At 40.7% G+C, this 13,436-nt stretch overlaps 1 protein-coding gene across 1 annotated transcript in view; it reads right to left on the bottom strand.

Moving 5' to 3' along the window:
* The window catches only part of SLC2A13 (solute carrier family 2 member 13), a 392,282-nt gene that overhangs the window by 9,210 nt on the left and 369,636 nt on the right, over positions 1-13,436 (bottom strand). Inside the window, exons 9-10 of the mRNA XM_040489036.1 lie at positions 1,306-1,427; positions 1,040-1,192 (exon numbers count right to left, since the gene is read on the bottom strand). Of these exons, the coding sequence (XP_040344970.1) occupies positions 1,040-1,192; positions 1,306-1,427 (275 nt within the window). The remainder of the gene's footprint in view (positions 1-1,039; positions 1,193-1,305; positions 1,428-13,436) is intronic.

Genomic DNA, 13,436 nt, shown 5'->3' with positions numbered 1-13,436 from the left:
AGATTTGTATGTTTCCTCATATTCAAAATTCATCTGTGTATTTATTAATTTGACAAACACTTCTGAGGGCTTATCAAGTGAAAAGGAGGCCCTGGAAGATACTGGGAATATAATGGCAAACCAGGCCTAAGTCCTGGCCTAAGCTCCAGTGATTTATGGTCCAACTGTGGGATGTGTGTGTGTCTGTTCTTGCAAAAAGGAATGTACATGCCCAGAGCATGGGATGGGGTGGGGTGAATGATGGGGAAGGGGTCACAGAATGGTCTAAGCAACAGACACTCCATATACATACAGAGACTTACAGGGACTATCTTGGGATAGTCCGTCGTTTAGAATCCAATTACAAACTATTGGCTCATAGACAGTGAAGAAATTCTCTCACTAAAGAGAAAATCTTTTCACTTTAGTTAAAAATGGACTTGAAGTAGCTTCCCAAAGCTTTTTTCCTGGCTCAGCCACGTCCTAATATTGTTTTGAGTTATGGTCCACACATTTTCACATAAACACTTCTGTCAGGTTTATGCTTTTGGTAGTGGTAAGTGCTGGTCTGGGCCGACACTGAAATTACCACGCGGTGGCCTGAACAGCATAGATAATTTAGTGGAAGGCATACATCACAGCACGACCTTTGGGGGAGCTACCTGGACATGACTGTCTCCATCATGAGACATCTTCAACATTACCCCTTAGATTCCCTGCCTGCATCATTTCTACCATCTTCTGTTATTTATGTTTCTTCATTAAAATAAAAGCCTGCAGTGAAGATTTCCAACTGGGGCGATAGCTAGGAGATGTTTGGGTTGTATGGGGTGAGGGCTATAAAGCACTGAGGGATGAGCAGCCATGCTGCTTAGTAAAGAATTACTCTTCTCTTTCCCTAGGTTCATTTCCAAGGCCTTTGGGGAATGAGAAAGCCACGTAGACATACTGAGTATAGCAAAAATATAACCATCTACTCTGTTAAACCCAAATGATAGTACATATAAAAAGAATAGGAAAAATAAAAATGAAACTATAGATGGAAAAAATATTCTCTTACCATAATATGTGAGGTACTCTGCTGTGTGTAAAAATGTCAGTGAAACCAAAACGTTGAACATCCAATTTATTCCAGATGAACATGCATTTCCTGTACTTCTTGCCCAAAGGGGATATATTTCGGAATTCACCGTCCAAGGCATTGGTCCCATTCCTGAGAAAAATTAACATTTTCAGTAAGGTAGTTTATAAGAAATTTGAAAAAGAGTAGTTTGTCTCCTTTAAAAAGAGATAACTTTAACACAGAAACACAAAGCCTTTGTTTACCAGGTGCGAAGAAAACAAGATATAAAATAAGGCCCAGAAGTGCAGTCCAGGAGTATGGCGTAGGGCAGAAATTGTAAGCCCAAAATACTTCTTCCGTTTTGAATTTGGTTTCATTCTCACACCTGAAAAATAATGAAATATTAAGTATTAACTTAATGTTTTAGGGTATAGTCGCAGAAATTCAATGTGCTCATCTTGAATGTTTTGGAAGTTCCTTAATTTCATTAAGGAAAAGGGTCCACGATGTTTTTCTTGAAAAACAAATTAAGATTTAAATATACAGGATTACCTGTGAGGCTCACACAGAATATTTTAGATCTGAATATAATTCAAGAGAAAAAGCTGTGTGTACAGCTCAACAGCAAAAAAAATTGTCTAATTAAAAAATGATCAGAGGATCTAAACAGACATTTTCCTAAAAGAGATACAGAGTTGGCCGACAGGTATATGAAAAGGTGTTCAACATCACTAATCATCAGGGAACTACAAATCCATAATCAAGGAAGTTGAAACCAAAATGAGGCATCACGCCCCCCCCCCCCCCTCAGAATGGCTACCATCAAAACGATAAGAAATAACAAGTGCTGGTGGGGATGTGGAGAAAAGAGAAAACATTTGTGCACTATTGGTGGAATGTAAACTGGTGAAGCCACTTTACACAACGGGATGGAGGTTCCTCAAAAAATTAAAACTACCATATGATTTGACAATCCAACTTCTGTGTATTTATCTAAAGAAAACAAAAACACTAACTTGAAAAAACACATGTGCCTGCATGTTCACTGTGGCATTATTTACAACAGTCAAAGCAACCTAAGTGCCCACTGATGGATGAATGGAGACAGACACACCACACATACATTGAGGAATATGATTCAGCATTAAAACAGAAGGGATTTTTGCCATTTGTAATCACATAAATGGACCCTGAGGGCATTATGCTAAACCTAATAAGTCAGAGAAAGACAAATACCGTATGATCTTATATGTACCATCAAAACAAAAAAAACCTGAACTCATAGGTACAGAGAACAGATCTGTGCTTGTAGGGGCACAGAGATTGGGGTGTTGAAATGGGTCAAAAGGTACAAATCTACAGTTACAAAATAAGTCATCAGATATAATATACAGCATGGCGACTATAGTTAATACTGTACCACATGTCTGAAAGCTAAGAGAGTAGGTCTTAAAGGTTCTCATGACAACAGACATTGGCAAATAATAACTAATAAGTTATAGGTCAAATATACCTCAATTAAAAAACACATTGTATTTTATACCCACTTCATGGAAGTCAGACATGATTTCTAGTTAGTTCTTGAAAGCCATAGTAACACTTTAAGACTACTGAGTGTCAGTAAGTTGTGGTAGAAAGACCTTAGAGTTTGCAGTCAGGACAAGATTCAAATCTTGAAACCAGATATTTTTTTTTAAAAATAGAAAAAGAGAGAGGGGGGGAAAAAAGAAACAAACAAACAAACAAAAAAAAAACCAAACAAGTGTGAGTGGGGGAGGGGAGAGAGAGGAAGAGAGAATCCCAAGCAGGTTCCATGCTGCCAGGGAAAAAATGCCCAACATGGGGCTTGATCCCACGACCATGAGATCGGGACCTGAGTCAGGATCAAGAGTCAGACCGACTGAGCCAACCAGATTTTTTTTTTTTTTTATAAAATGGGGATAATGCCTTACAGGTAATTTTAAGGATCAGAAGGGTCATTTGTAAGGAAGTGATAGCATAGATGTGAGCAGAGAACAATGCTTACATCTGATTCCAACTAACACTTTCCCTTCCTGCTAGGTGCCCTTACTTATGTCTCAGTCACTCCCTGATGACTTTGCCTCCTAGTTCTATTGTGAAGCAAAGTCTCCGCTGGTCTTAGACTGACTCCCAAGGTAAAGAGTTGTAAGTTCAACTTAATTAAAACTGGAGTTTCCCAAAAAGACACAACCAGTCTCAAAAACATTCTTGCTTCCATTGTCATTTTTAGACTAGTATTCCACCTCTATCGACCTCTTTGTTTGAACCTTAACATCTAAGCCCTGTCCTTGCTGTCATAACCCTGACCTCTGTCATAACCCTCCACCTTGTCTTCGTGATTTGGGTGCCTGGTCAGTCATATTCTCCCCCCCCTCACATCCTCTGCCACAATCATTTATTTTTACTTCTGGCCCATATAATACTTTGGCTTCATAGTTCTTTAGCCTCTGAAACTGCAGAGAGGGCACTCTGTAGTTTGCTTGATTTGGAACTATTTTACTTTAAGGTCTCAGAGCATTCCTTTTCTGATAACAAGCATTTTGTTTCCTCATTTCCTGTAATTTCCTCCACACCCCCCCCCAAAAATCTTTAGATTTTAAACTCTTCTCAGTATTCACTTACCTTCATCACTGGCTGGGTAGAGACCATGCCGATACTCTTTGTTGGCCTCTAGAATCCATCTTTCTTTCATCCGTGCTTACCTGCCATTCTATTTCAGTTTCCAGCCCTGTGCAGTGGGAATTTAACTGCCTTCAATAACCACTGGGCAGGGGCACCTGGGTGGCTCAGTCGGTTAAGCGTCTGACTTGAGCTCAGGTCACGATCTCGCAGTCCGTGAGTTCGAGCCCCGTGTCGGGCTCTGGGCTGATGGCTCAGAGCCTGGAGCCTGCTTCCGATTCTGTGTCTCCCTCTCTCTCTGCCCCTCCCCCGTTCATGCTCTGTCTCTCTCTGTCTCAAAAATAAGTAAAAACGGTAAAAAAAAATTAAAAAAAAAAAAACCACTGGGCAAAATTATGGAACCACGCTACTTGGTTCTATTAAAAGTTCATGCTAGGGGCGCCTGGGTGGCTCAGTCGGTTAAGCACTGGACTTCAGCTCAGGTCATGATCTCATGGTTTGTGGGTTCGAGCCCTGCATCGGGCTCTGTGCTGGCAGCTCAGAGCCTGGAGCCTGCTTTGGTTTCTGTGTCTCCCTCTCTTTTTGCCCATCCCCTGTTCACCCTCTGTCTCTCCCTCTCTGTCTCAAAAATAAACATCTTTTAAAGTCTTCTCTACTGAATTCTCTGCTTCAGAGTAGACATTCAATAAACTTTGGTCAACTGTTGCTTCATTAATTAACATATTTAGTACTATCTTCTAATACTGACATTTTTTCCTCTGCTTTCCCACTATGAATTTGGGTCCTTCTTTAAGAAGAAAACTCAACCTACTGAACCTCTGTTTTTCTGTATTTTCTTTCAGTTTCTTTCAGTTCTTCTCCCACCTCCATTGGTAACATGTCTCTTCCCTTTTCTAAGGACCTGCACCTTCTTCTTCTTTGCCTTCTGTCTCCTCTGGGGTCACGTTCCATCAGCAGTCTGTCTCTTTCCACCATTTTCAGTTTCTTCTGACTTGAACCTTCCCTTCTGTTTACAACACACAAGATCACTGCTACTCAGTTGTTCAAACCCTCTCACTACTACTAGTTCATCTGCAATTATAGAGAAGTTTATACTGGTGAATTCTACATCCTCACTCCCCACTCTTATCTTCACAGCCCAGCTCGCCCATCCACCTCGATGCCAGCGGACTCCTGCTAGGCTCTGTTTTCCTGAATCTGCTCACCCAAAAGTCTGACCCTCAGTCAGTCCCTCCCTCCGTCCTAACCTCCAAATTCCTTTATCCTGCCTTGATTATGAGGTTCTTTGATTACTCTCTGGTGGTATTTGCTGACAACCCTTTTTCTTCTCCTTCCCCTTTGCTTTTACAGTTAGATCTCCATCTCTCCATCTTATCTCTCCGATGTATAGGTCTTCATTGCTTTTTTAACTGTATCTTCCTTCCTCAACCGCTAAATATAGGTGTTTTCTAAGGTTCTCTTGTGGGGCCTGTCCTTTCTCTCTTAAACATCTCATCTAATTTTATTTTAATTATTTTTTAAAAGAAACGCAGATTGTCACATGCAGTGCCTCATTTGGATGTGTGTGGAGTCTTGGAATCTTGACTACCCTACGTTCTCCTATGAATCGACCTTGACAGGTTGTTCAGAGTTTCTAACAGGTGCGCAATTCCCATATACCCTTGATGGAAGAACAGCCCTCCTCTATCCGGGACGGTCACCCTCTTTGAGTGCACAGCTATAGGAGGGGTGCACACAGAGCAGTGAGGGAGGAAGGGGATATCGCCTAGCCAGCCAGATCAGCCAAATCAACCCTGGTGACCAATGGAGTGACAGATGTCACTGCCAGATCACCCTCACACCCTCTCATCTTAGAGATTTATGATCTCCATATGATACTCCCTGATAGGTTATTCTAGCACTAACTTTTGTCTCCACTAATGGAATCTGGGTATCTGCTGAATATCCACTATTCTTGCAGGCTGTTGGAACATTCAATGTGATGATGCATACTGAGGGCTTAGCACACTGCGTGGCAGGCAGTGTATGCCAGTGCCTCTCATGACATGCCTGTTTTCGATAATACCACCATCCTTTGAGTTGAAATGGGTTAAACTCTTGCAGTTAATCTTCAATGTTTTCTTCCCCATCTCTCTTTAAATCCTCTATACCGTGAAGTGCAAGTAACGAAGAGTGGCGAAGACTATGGAGCTCTGAGACTGGCATCCTATGTTCAAACCCAAGTTGGGACACCCAGATTTGAAGCTGGGATGTATGTGAGCTAGGAACTTAACTTTTAAAAGCCTGTGTCCTCATCTGTGAAATAAGGATTCTCCTGACAGCCACCTCAAATAGTTATTTTGAGGCTTACCTGAGATAATGGATGCAAAGACCTTCACGTGGTATGGGTAAGAATTCACGATTATACTCCTAGACATGGTTTCTTGGATCTGACTCTTCTTTTCTATTTGCATCAAGACCACCCTAATTCAGACTCTGAGTGTGTGTCTCCTCACCTGCATGCGTCTCTACAGCAGTCTCTAGAGTGGCCTCCCCATGATCTGTTTCCTGATGTTCATGCACTCCTCCAGTCCTCTCTCAGTGTGGGAGTGACCTGTGACTTCTAACAGAATGTGCCCAAAGTGACAGGACACACGTGACTAAGTATATAAGGACAGTGCTGCTTCGCTGAAGTCTCTCCCTCTCTTGCAGGTACAGATGCCACCCATTCACCCGTCTGAAATTCTTTCTTCTCAATGCATTTTCATTTTCCTCATTTACGTCATTATCACAGAAGGGCTCTGTGTTGTCCTATCTGAAGAGCCTCTCTTTTTTACTGTCCTGGACTCTCCTCCGAGGCAGCACAGTGCAAAGGTTAAGGGCACAGGGTCTAGAGTCAGGCCGCATGGTTTTGTACCTCGGTTCTGTTACTTACCAGGTGTATAACCTTGGGCAAGTTGCTTAGCCTCTTTGTACCTCAGTTTTCTAATCTGTAAAAGTCCCTAAGAAACTCGTTATGAAGATTACACACAGTTGAAAACTGCGTGGCACAAAGAAAGTGATTTAAGTGTTTGCCAAAAGAATAGCCAGTTTTGTACCCCCCACCCCTGTTTTCTTAAATCCCAACCTCTAGTTCATATTAGTATTCTCTATGGACATAAACGAAGCCTTTGCACTAAACCCTGAGTAGAAAACAGCAGTAGAGATCTCTTGATCAATAATCCTTCACCTTCATTTCCCACCAATAGTCTTTTGAGTTCTGAAGATCTTAAAATGAGAACATAAGAGAAGGGATGAGGAGAGAGAGGAAAGGAGAAAAGATAAGCATGCAGGTTGCCGGGGAGGGAAATGCTTACAAATACTCAAATCACTAAAAATCACTGAAAAATTCTATTCACTATTTCATCCATTATTATCAAAGTTACTTGCATGATCTATTTTTCTGTAACAATGGGCAGTAGCAAATTTAGGGTGGGCTCTGTGCAAGGTCTGATGTAGCTTTTCACCATTTGGCCGTGCATGGGTATGTGCGTAAAAAGGCGAGTGACTCCCTGTAATCCTGGTGCTGATTTTAGGAAACCACTGCAGGCTCTGACTTGGCAGTTACACACTCAGTAATACGTAGACAGCTAATGACTAAGACTGTGACATCATCTGACCTTTAAAATACAAACACTAGAAATCCCAACTAAAAGATAAAAATGTATATTCCAAATGCTATTGCAAAATACCCTCATGTTTTCCTGGCTGAGCGAGTGCCGGTGGAAGAACATAATGCTCCAGAGAAAGAACAAAAAATACTTGGACATCAGTGTGTGGGTTGGGATTAGAAAGAGTCATGCACTCTGATGGGACACCTCACCACATTCTACAGCAAAACCAGGAAATGGACTACATTAACAGGAGCTGCGCAGAGGCCACTGCAGTGGACAGGGCAGCAGAATCCTGTGAGCAGGTGAAACAGGTCTGACTTTGCCAGACTCTGAGAACTAACTGGTACCAAGAGCATGACTAGACTGACACCTGATACATAGACCGCATAAACGATGGGTTCGCTGTTCCAGCCATCGAACCCACAGTGCTTCCTTTAATGACGCATCTAGAAATCAACAGCTCTCTTGGAAGGTGGAACAATTCTCCCTTGCCTACTCGACACCCACTCTAAAACCAGTTCAGATGTATAGAGCTACTTCTGCCTGTTTTGTGTGTGTATGTTGCCTCTCCATCAGATATCCAAAGAAATAAGGAACTAAGTGGTGCAACTGCTTTGCCACAGTTAACCATAAGCAACTCATTCCATGCTTTCTCTACAACACACTCTTTCTGTATTGCTCCTTTATTCACTGTGATGAAATGAACTGCTTCATGTTCACACATGGGGGGTGCGAGAAAATACAAACCTGTATTTGAATCGCAAAACTTCAAATCTTTTTATCCAATCCTAATCACTGAGAAACCTAGAGAACTTTGTCTCCTTCCCAGATTTTACTAAAAGATGTAGGATTTTGGAGAAGAGAAGCAAAAGCTCAATGTGGTTTTCCCACAGCGACACATCTACCATTCTTCTACAGGGTTTATCACACATGCTTTCCTTGCTGGTTCACTACTGAGCAGTGGGAGTGAAGAAGCATGATGCCGTCTCCAGTTCCTGATGCAGGTCTGTGATTTCTTTGAAGAACATCATTAAGCTATCATCTCAAAACAAAGTGGACAACCTGAGAGTTAACACGAATAGTTTTTTATAGGAATTTATAATCTGGTTCTACAGGGATAGTCTGAGCATGGTGGTAGAAGGGTACCTAGAAAACGACGGAGTATCTCCCCTTCGCTCTTGTCTGAGGAGAAATAAACACAATGCCAATCACTCAGAGGGCCAGGATGATGTCACTTTCCAAGCAACCCAACCCGTGAGAAATTTTAACTTTCAGGCATCCCACCAAAGCAACAGGAAAACTTACTGTTAAAAACTTGACTCATTACTTTTCACTTTAATTTTTGTGTACTAGCATAATTCCTACATAATAATCCAATAGGAAATAAACTTCTGTTAAGGGTGGCAACATAGCATTTAAATTCTAACACACATATAGTTGAGTAATGTTAGAAAAGTATGGTTCCCTAGCTTTCAGTATGTAGACCAGGTTGAAGATCTTGGCCTTACATGATTTTCACAATTTTCCTGCAGAGGACTGTCACATAAAGGCAAGTTGAAAAAAATAATCGATTTTCTTTTGTTATCATTTTCTGATGAAAAGAAAACCTTTAAACTTATTGAGATGAATCACAGATATGGGAAAATTTCAATAGCATTAGATATTTGGAGCTCAAAGTCTCTTTTTAAATGAGTTAGTAAAGTTTTATTTGTGTATAAAACATGGCATCTAAACCATTTACCAGTATGTTGGCTAGCTTATATACCCTAAGTATGGGAAACAGATAAAAATAATATTTAAAGTCATACAGATGCAGTGACATTGGTGTAGTCTCTAATTCTAGTAAGAATTTAAATTGATATAATTTCCTTTTGGAAAGAAATCTGGAATGAAATATTCTTAGGAAATTTTCTTTAAAAAAATTTTTTTTTAACGTTTTATTTATTTTTGAGACAGAGAGAGACAGAGCATGAACGGGGGAGGGGCAGAGAGAGAGGGAGACACAGAATCGGAAGCAGGCTCCAGGCTGCTCTGAGCCATCAGCCCAGAGCCTGACGCGGGGCTCGAACTCACGGACCACGAGATCGTGACCTGAGCTGAAGTTGGACGCTTAACCGACTGAGCCACCCAGGTGCCCCTCTTAGGAAATTTTCTAAATGGAAATACATGCTGAAAGATACTTCACTATACTTTTATTTACCAGGAGCTTAACACCGATAAGTAATTAGAAACAACAAAAATATTTGCAATGAAGGGTAGTTAAGTCAATTAAGGTACAACGTGACTGTAGAGAATAATGTAGGCATTAAAATAACTATTAAAAGTAAGCTGAGCTAAATTACAAAGGTGGGTTTGAAGATTAAGTCTTAGATCTAACGTAGGTTACTTTTGTTTTGATACCAAATTGGCAAACGAACAGTACAATGAATGTCTGCACAATAAAAAACAGAAATAAGTGGATGTGGTCCCCAGTTGGCTCCCTGGCTCCTCCCAGACTTGTGCCCTGAAGTTCTGTGGCCGATGTAGAGAACCTGCCAGGTCAGAAGAGCCCTGAACTCCGCCATGGGGAGAGTCTACATTAGCGTTCAAGTTTCAACCCCATTTCTGTGTAAGAAAAATTTCCCACTTTCTTACTTCATAAGAAAATACTTCATCATTCTTTTTCCTACTGCATTATTACACCGACAGCAAGTGGTCATGGTCTACTTTGTAAAGATTACCTGGAAACATGGAAAATATCAATGAACTTGGCAGTGCGGGAGCAATCAGTGATATAAGGTTATATGAATAAGAGTAAATGGGAATATGGAAAACTAGGAGGAAAGAAAAATCTGTTACGATGATGACTGCTTTCACTCTTGAATTTATAGTTGTGATAATGTCACTTTGACAAGATGGGAGCAACTTTAATAACTCATGGACAACTATTCTTGCGCCTCTTTTTCCATTGTTTTGTTTCACTCTAAATTTTTTCCTATTGTAAAGGCAAGCATTAGAGCTACTGTTATTAGCCATTCGCCTGCTTCAACTGGTACCAGAAATAAGGGAACTCTTGCCTTTGAATTACAAACCTCCTCCAGTATGCTGTTCCTTCGTATCACCCCAAAGGCCTCAAAGCTCTCGTTTCCGTATTTACATTCTTCTATTAGCACACTGCTTCCCTTCTTAGGAGTCTCACAGTGCCTGCCTCTGTCCACAGCTCAGGACTGCCCCACGTGCAAATGGTAGTTCTGTGCTGCACAAACTGCCTGCCTGGCTAACACTATGTTTGCACCAGCAGCCGTGGCATAGGGTAGATGGTTCATACCAGAGAATGACTTCACAAAGAATTTACATTCTCTCTCTCAGGAGGTCAGAATACGACCAATTTGAAGTGAATAGAGCAATACAGAAGTGGAAAGACTCAGAGAAGGTAAGCAGAGGCCATGAGAAAGATCATATCGTTGTTAGTGATGGGGGAGTAGAGAAGAGAGAGGCAAAGAGCAGACTACCACCAATCCGATGCATAGTATTCTAGATCTTTCTTTCTTTCTATTTTGTTCTCTTACTTTCCTGGGTAACTTTACCATAAAACTTCCATTAACCAGGAAATCTCGTGTCTCTGTTCTTCTCAAAATGAAAAGTTCTAACAAGATGATGGCTATGTTCTAAGATAGAGTACTGATCCTGATTTTCAATCTGTAAAATTCCACAGGTCCTCAGAGAGTGTATCACGATGGCCACACAGCTCTGTTCTTGCAACAATGGTTTTTTTTTTTTTTTCAACGTTTATTTATTTTTGGGACAGAGAGAGATAGAGCATGAACGGGGGAGGGGCAGAGAGAGAGGGAGACACAGAATCGGAAACAGGCTCCAGGCTCTGAGCCATCAGCCCAGAGCCTGACGCGGGGCTCAAACTCACGGACCATGAGATCGTGACCTGGCTGAAGTCGGACGCTCAACTGACTGCGCCACCCAGGCGCCCCATCAATGTTTTTTTAAATACTGAAAATATGATATACAATATGAAGATAACTCTTCCCCGTATAGGCACTGTGGGAGATGCTACTCTTATTCCAACTATGCTGTACTCTGTTGCTCATATATTTTCTGGAGTTTCTTTTGGATCATATTCAGAATCTACTTCTTTGTCACTCAAGACAAACTCTCTTCCTCCTTTTTTTTATTTCTTGCCATTATGAGCCAATCATATGAGGAAGTCTGAAGTATTTGGTACGAAAAAGAGACTGAACCAAATGGAGTAGACGTGAGGAAACTGTGTAACTGAAATAATAGCAACAAACAGAATAAGTTCAGTTGTTTGTCATGTGCTCTAGAGAAATATGCGGATGTTGCTAAATGGGGTTGTGCTGCAAGCACACTGCTCCCATCAATGGTGTTTAAATTGAAAGCCACTTGTGAGATCTTGGATTATGTCTAATACCTGGCACAATGTATAGGCTTATTTGTTAAATAAATTAGTAAACAAATGAAGAAAAGGCTTAAAAATTTCAATAGAATCGATTTTGCTGATTGCTATGGATTTAATACTTTAGTATAAGAACTATTTAATAATGAAAAACTACTTTTTCAAATAAGACAATACTAAAGTAAATGAAATTAATAATGCAGTTTATAATGGGGCAGGATTATAAGCGGCTCCCATGTGACGATGCTATGATAAGGGTCTCACGATGTGAAAGATACCATCGTTCTCAAGTTTCAATTCAGAGACCTGAGGTTTTCCCACACATCAGGGTTTGCTCTCTTCCCTGACCTCTTTTACTCTCCTGCATTTCTTGGGACTTTTCTCCAGTAAGGACACAGTACTTCTCTCTTTCCTCTTCCTTCCCTGGGGCTTCATAGGCTAGTACATTTTATACGTAAGCAATGCTCCATGCTTTTTAAACAAAAAAATAAACATACTTTTATCAATTTTAAGCTGACATTTGGTCATCTAATACCAGTCTCTCCACTATACTGTAAGTATTAGAGAAGACATATATTTGGCATTAAACATTTTAAATTATAAGAGTTTATCTCTACTTAATTTAAAAAGTTATTGCCTGTGGTGATACAAGACAGACATATTTCCTTACATAAGCATCATGAAATCTGCCTGTATCATCCGAAGCCGTGAGAGCTTCATAACACTGCTCCGGGCTGATTTTCTTTCCACCGTGAGAGTTCCTGCACAGGATCCACCCAGCTCATTTTTATTTGCAGGTGCATGGGAATGAATGTAGCTGATTTATCGCTGTTGGCTATCTTGATGCACACAATGGCATAATTTGTTTCTTGGATTCTTTTCAATCCGTTTTACAGCTGCCTTCCATCAAATGTTGAGTCCCACGGCTTCTTTATGAAAGCTGTGCTCCCAACAGAAATGTCCTTGGGTAGCAGTATATCTTCACTTGAGGGAGTTGACTAATATTTGTATGGAGTTTTACCATACACAAAACACCTTAATATACATTAACTAATTTAAATCCCATAATGATCCAAAGTAAGGGAGCATCCATAGTTTCATTTTGCATATGAGACAAGTCTTTTGAAAATACAGTAACATTCCCAAGATTACACAGGAGGGGCAGCATTTGAAACTCAGTCTTCTCGGTTTCTTTCTCCTTCAACATGATAGTCCTACCCATTCATATATATATGAAAACCTCTTTCTTAAGGTGCCTTATTTTTTTTGAGGTTTATTTGTTTATTTTGAGAAAGAGATGGTGCAATCAGAGGAAGGGCAGAGAGAGAGGGAGAAAGAATCTCAAGCAGGCTCTGTGTTATTAGTGTGGAGCCTGATGCAGGGCTGGAACATAAAAACCATGAGATCATGACCTGAGCCAAAATCAAGAGTCTGAAGCCCAACCGACTGAGCCACGCAGGTGCCGCTGAGGTGCCTGATCTTTTATGAAACATAAATAGAAAAAGAGGAGATGAAATCTCTGTTTGAAATCTCCCCTAAGTCAGTGTTCTTCTTTTTTTTTAAATAAAAATTAAAAAAAAATTTTTTTAATGAATATTAATTTTTTTTTTTTAATCTTAGAGGGAGAGCACATGCGAGCGGGGGAGAGGGGCAGAGGAAGGGAGAGAGATGTGGGGGTCGATCCCATGACCCTGGGATCATGACCTGAGCTGAA

This window comes from Herpailurus yagouaroundi, unplaced genomic scaffold, assembly GCF_014898765.1.
Source record: "Herpailurus yagouaroundi ecotype Mexico unplaced genomic scaffold, PumYag 166, whole genome shotgun sequence".
Lineage (NCBI taxonomy): Eukaryota > Metazoa > Chordata > Mammalia > Carnivora > Felidae > Herpailurus > Herpailurus yagouaroundi.
This window is presented reverse-complemented; position numbering and strand designations above follow the sequence as displayed.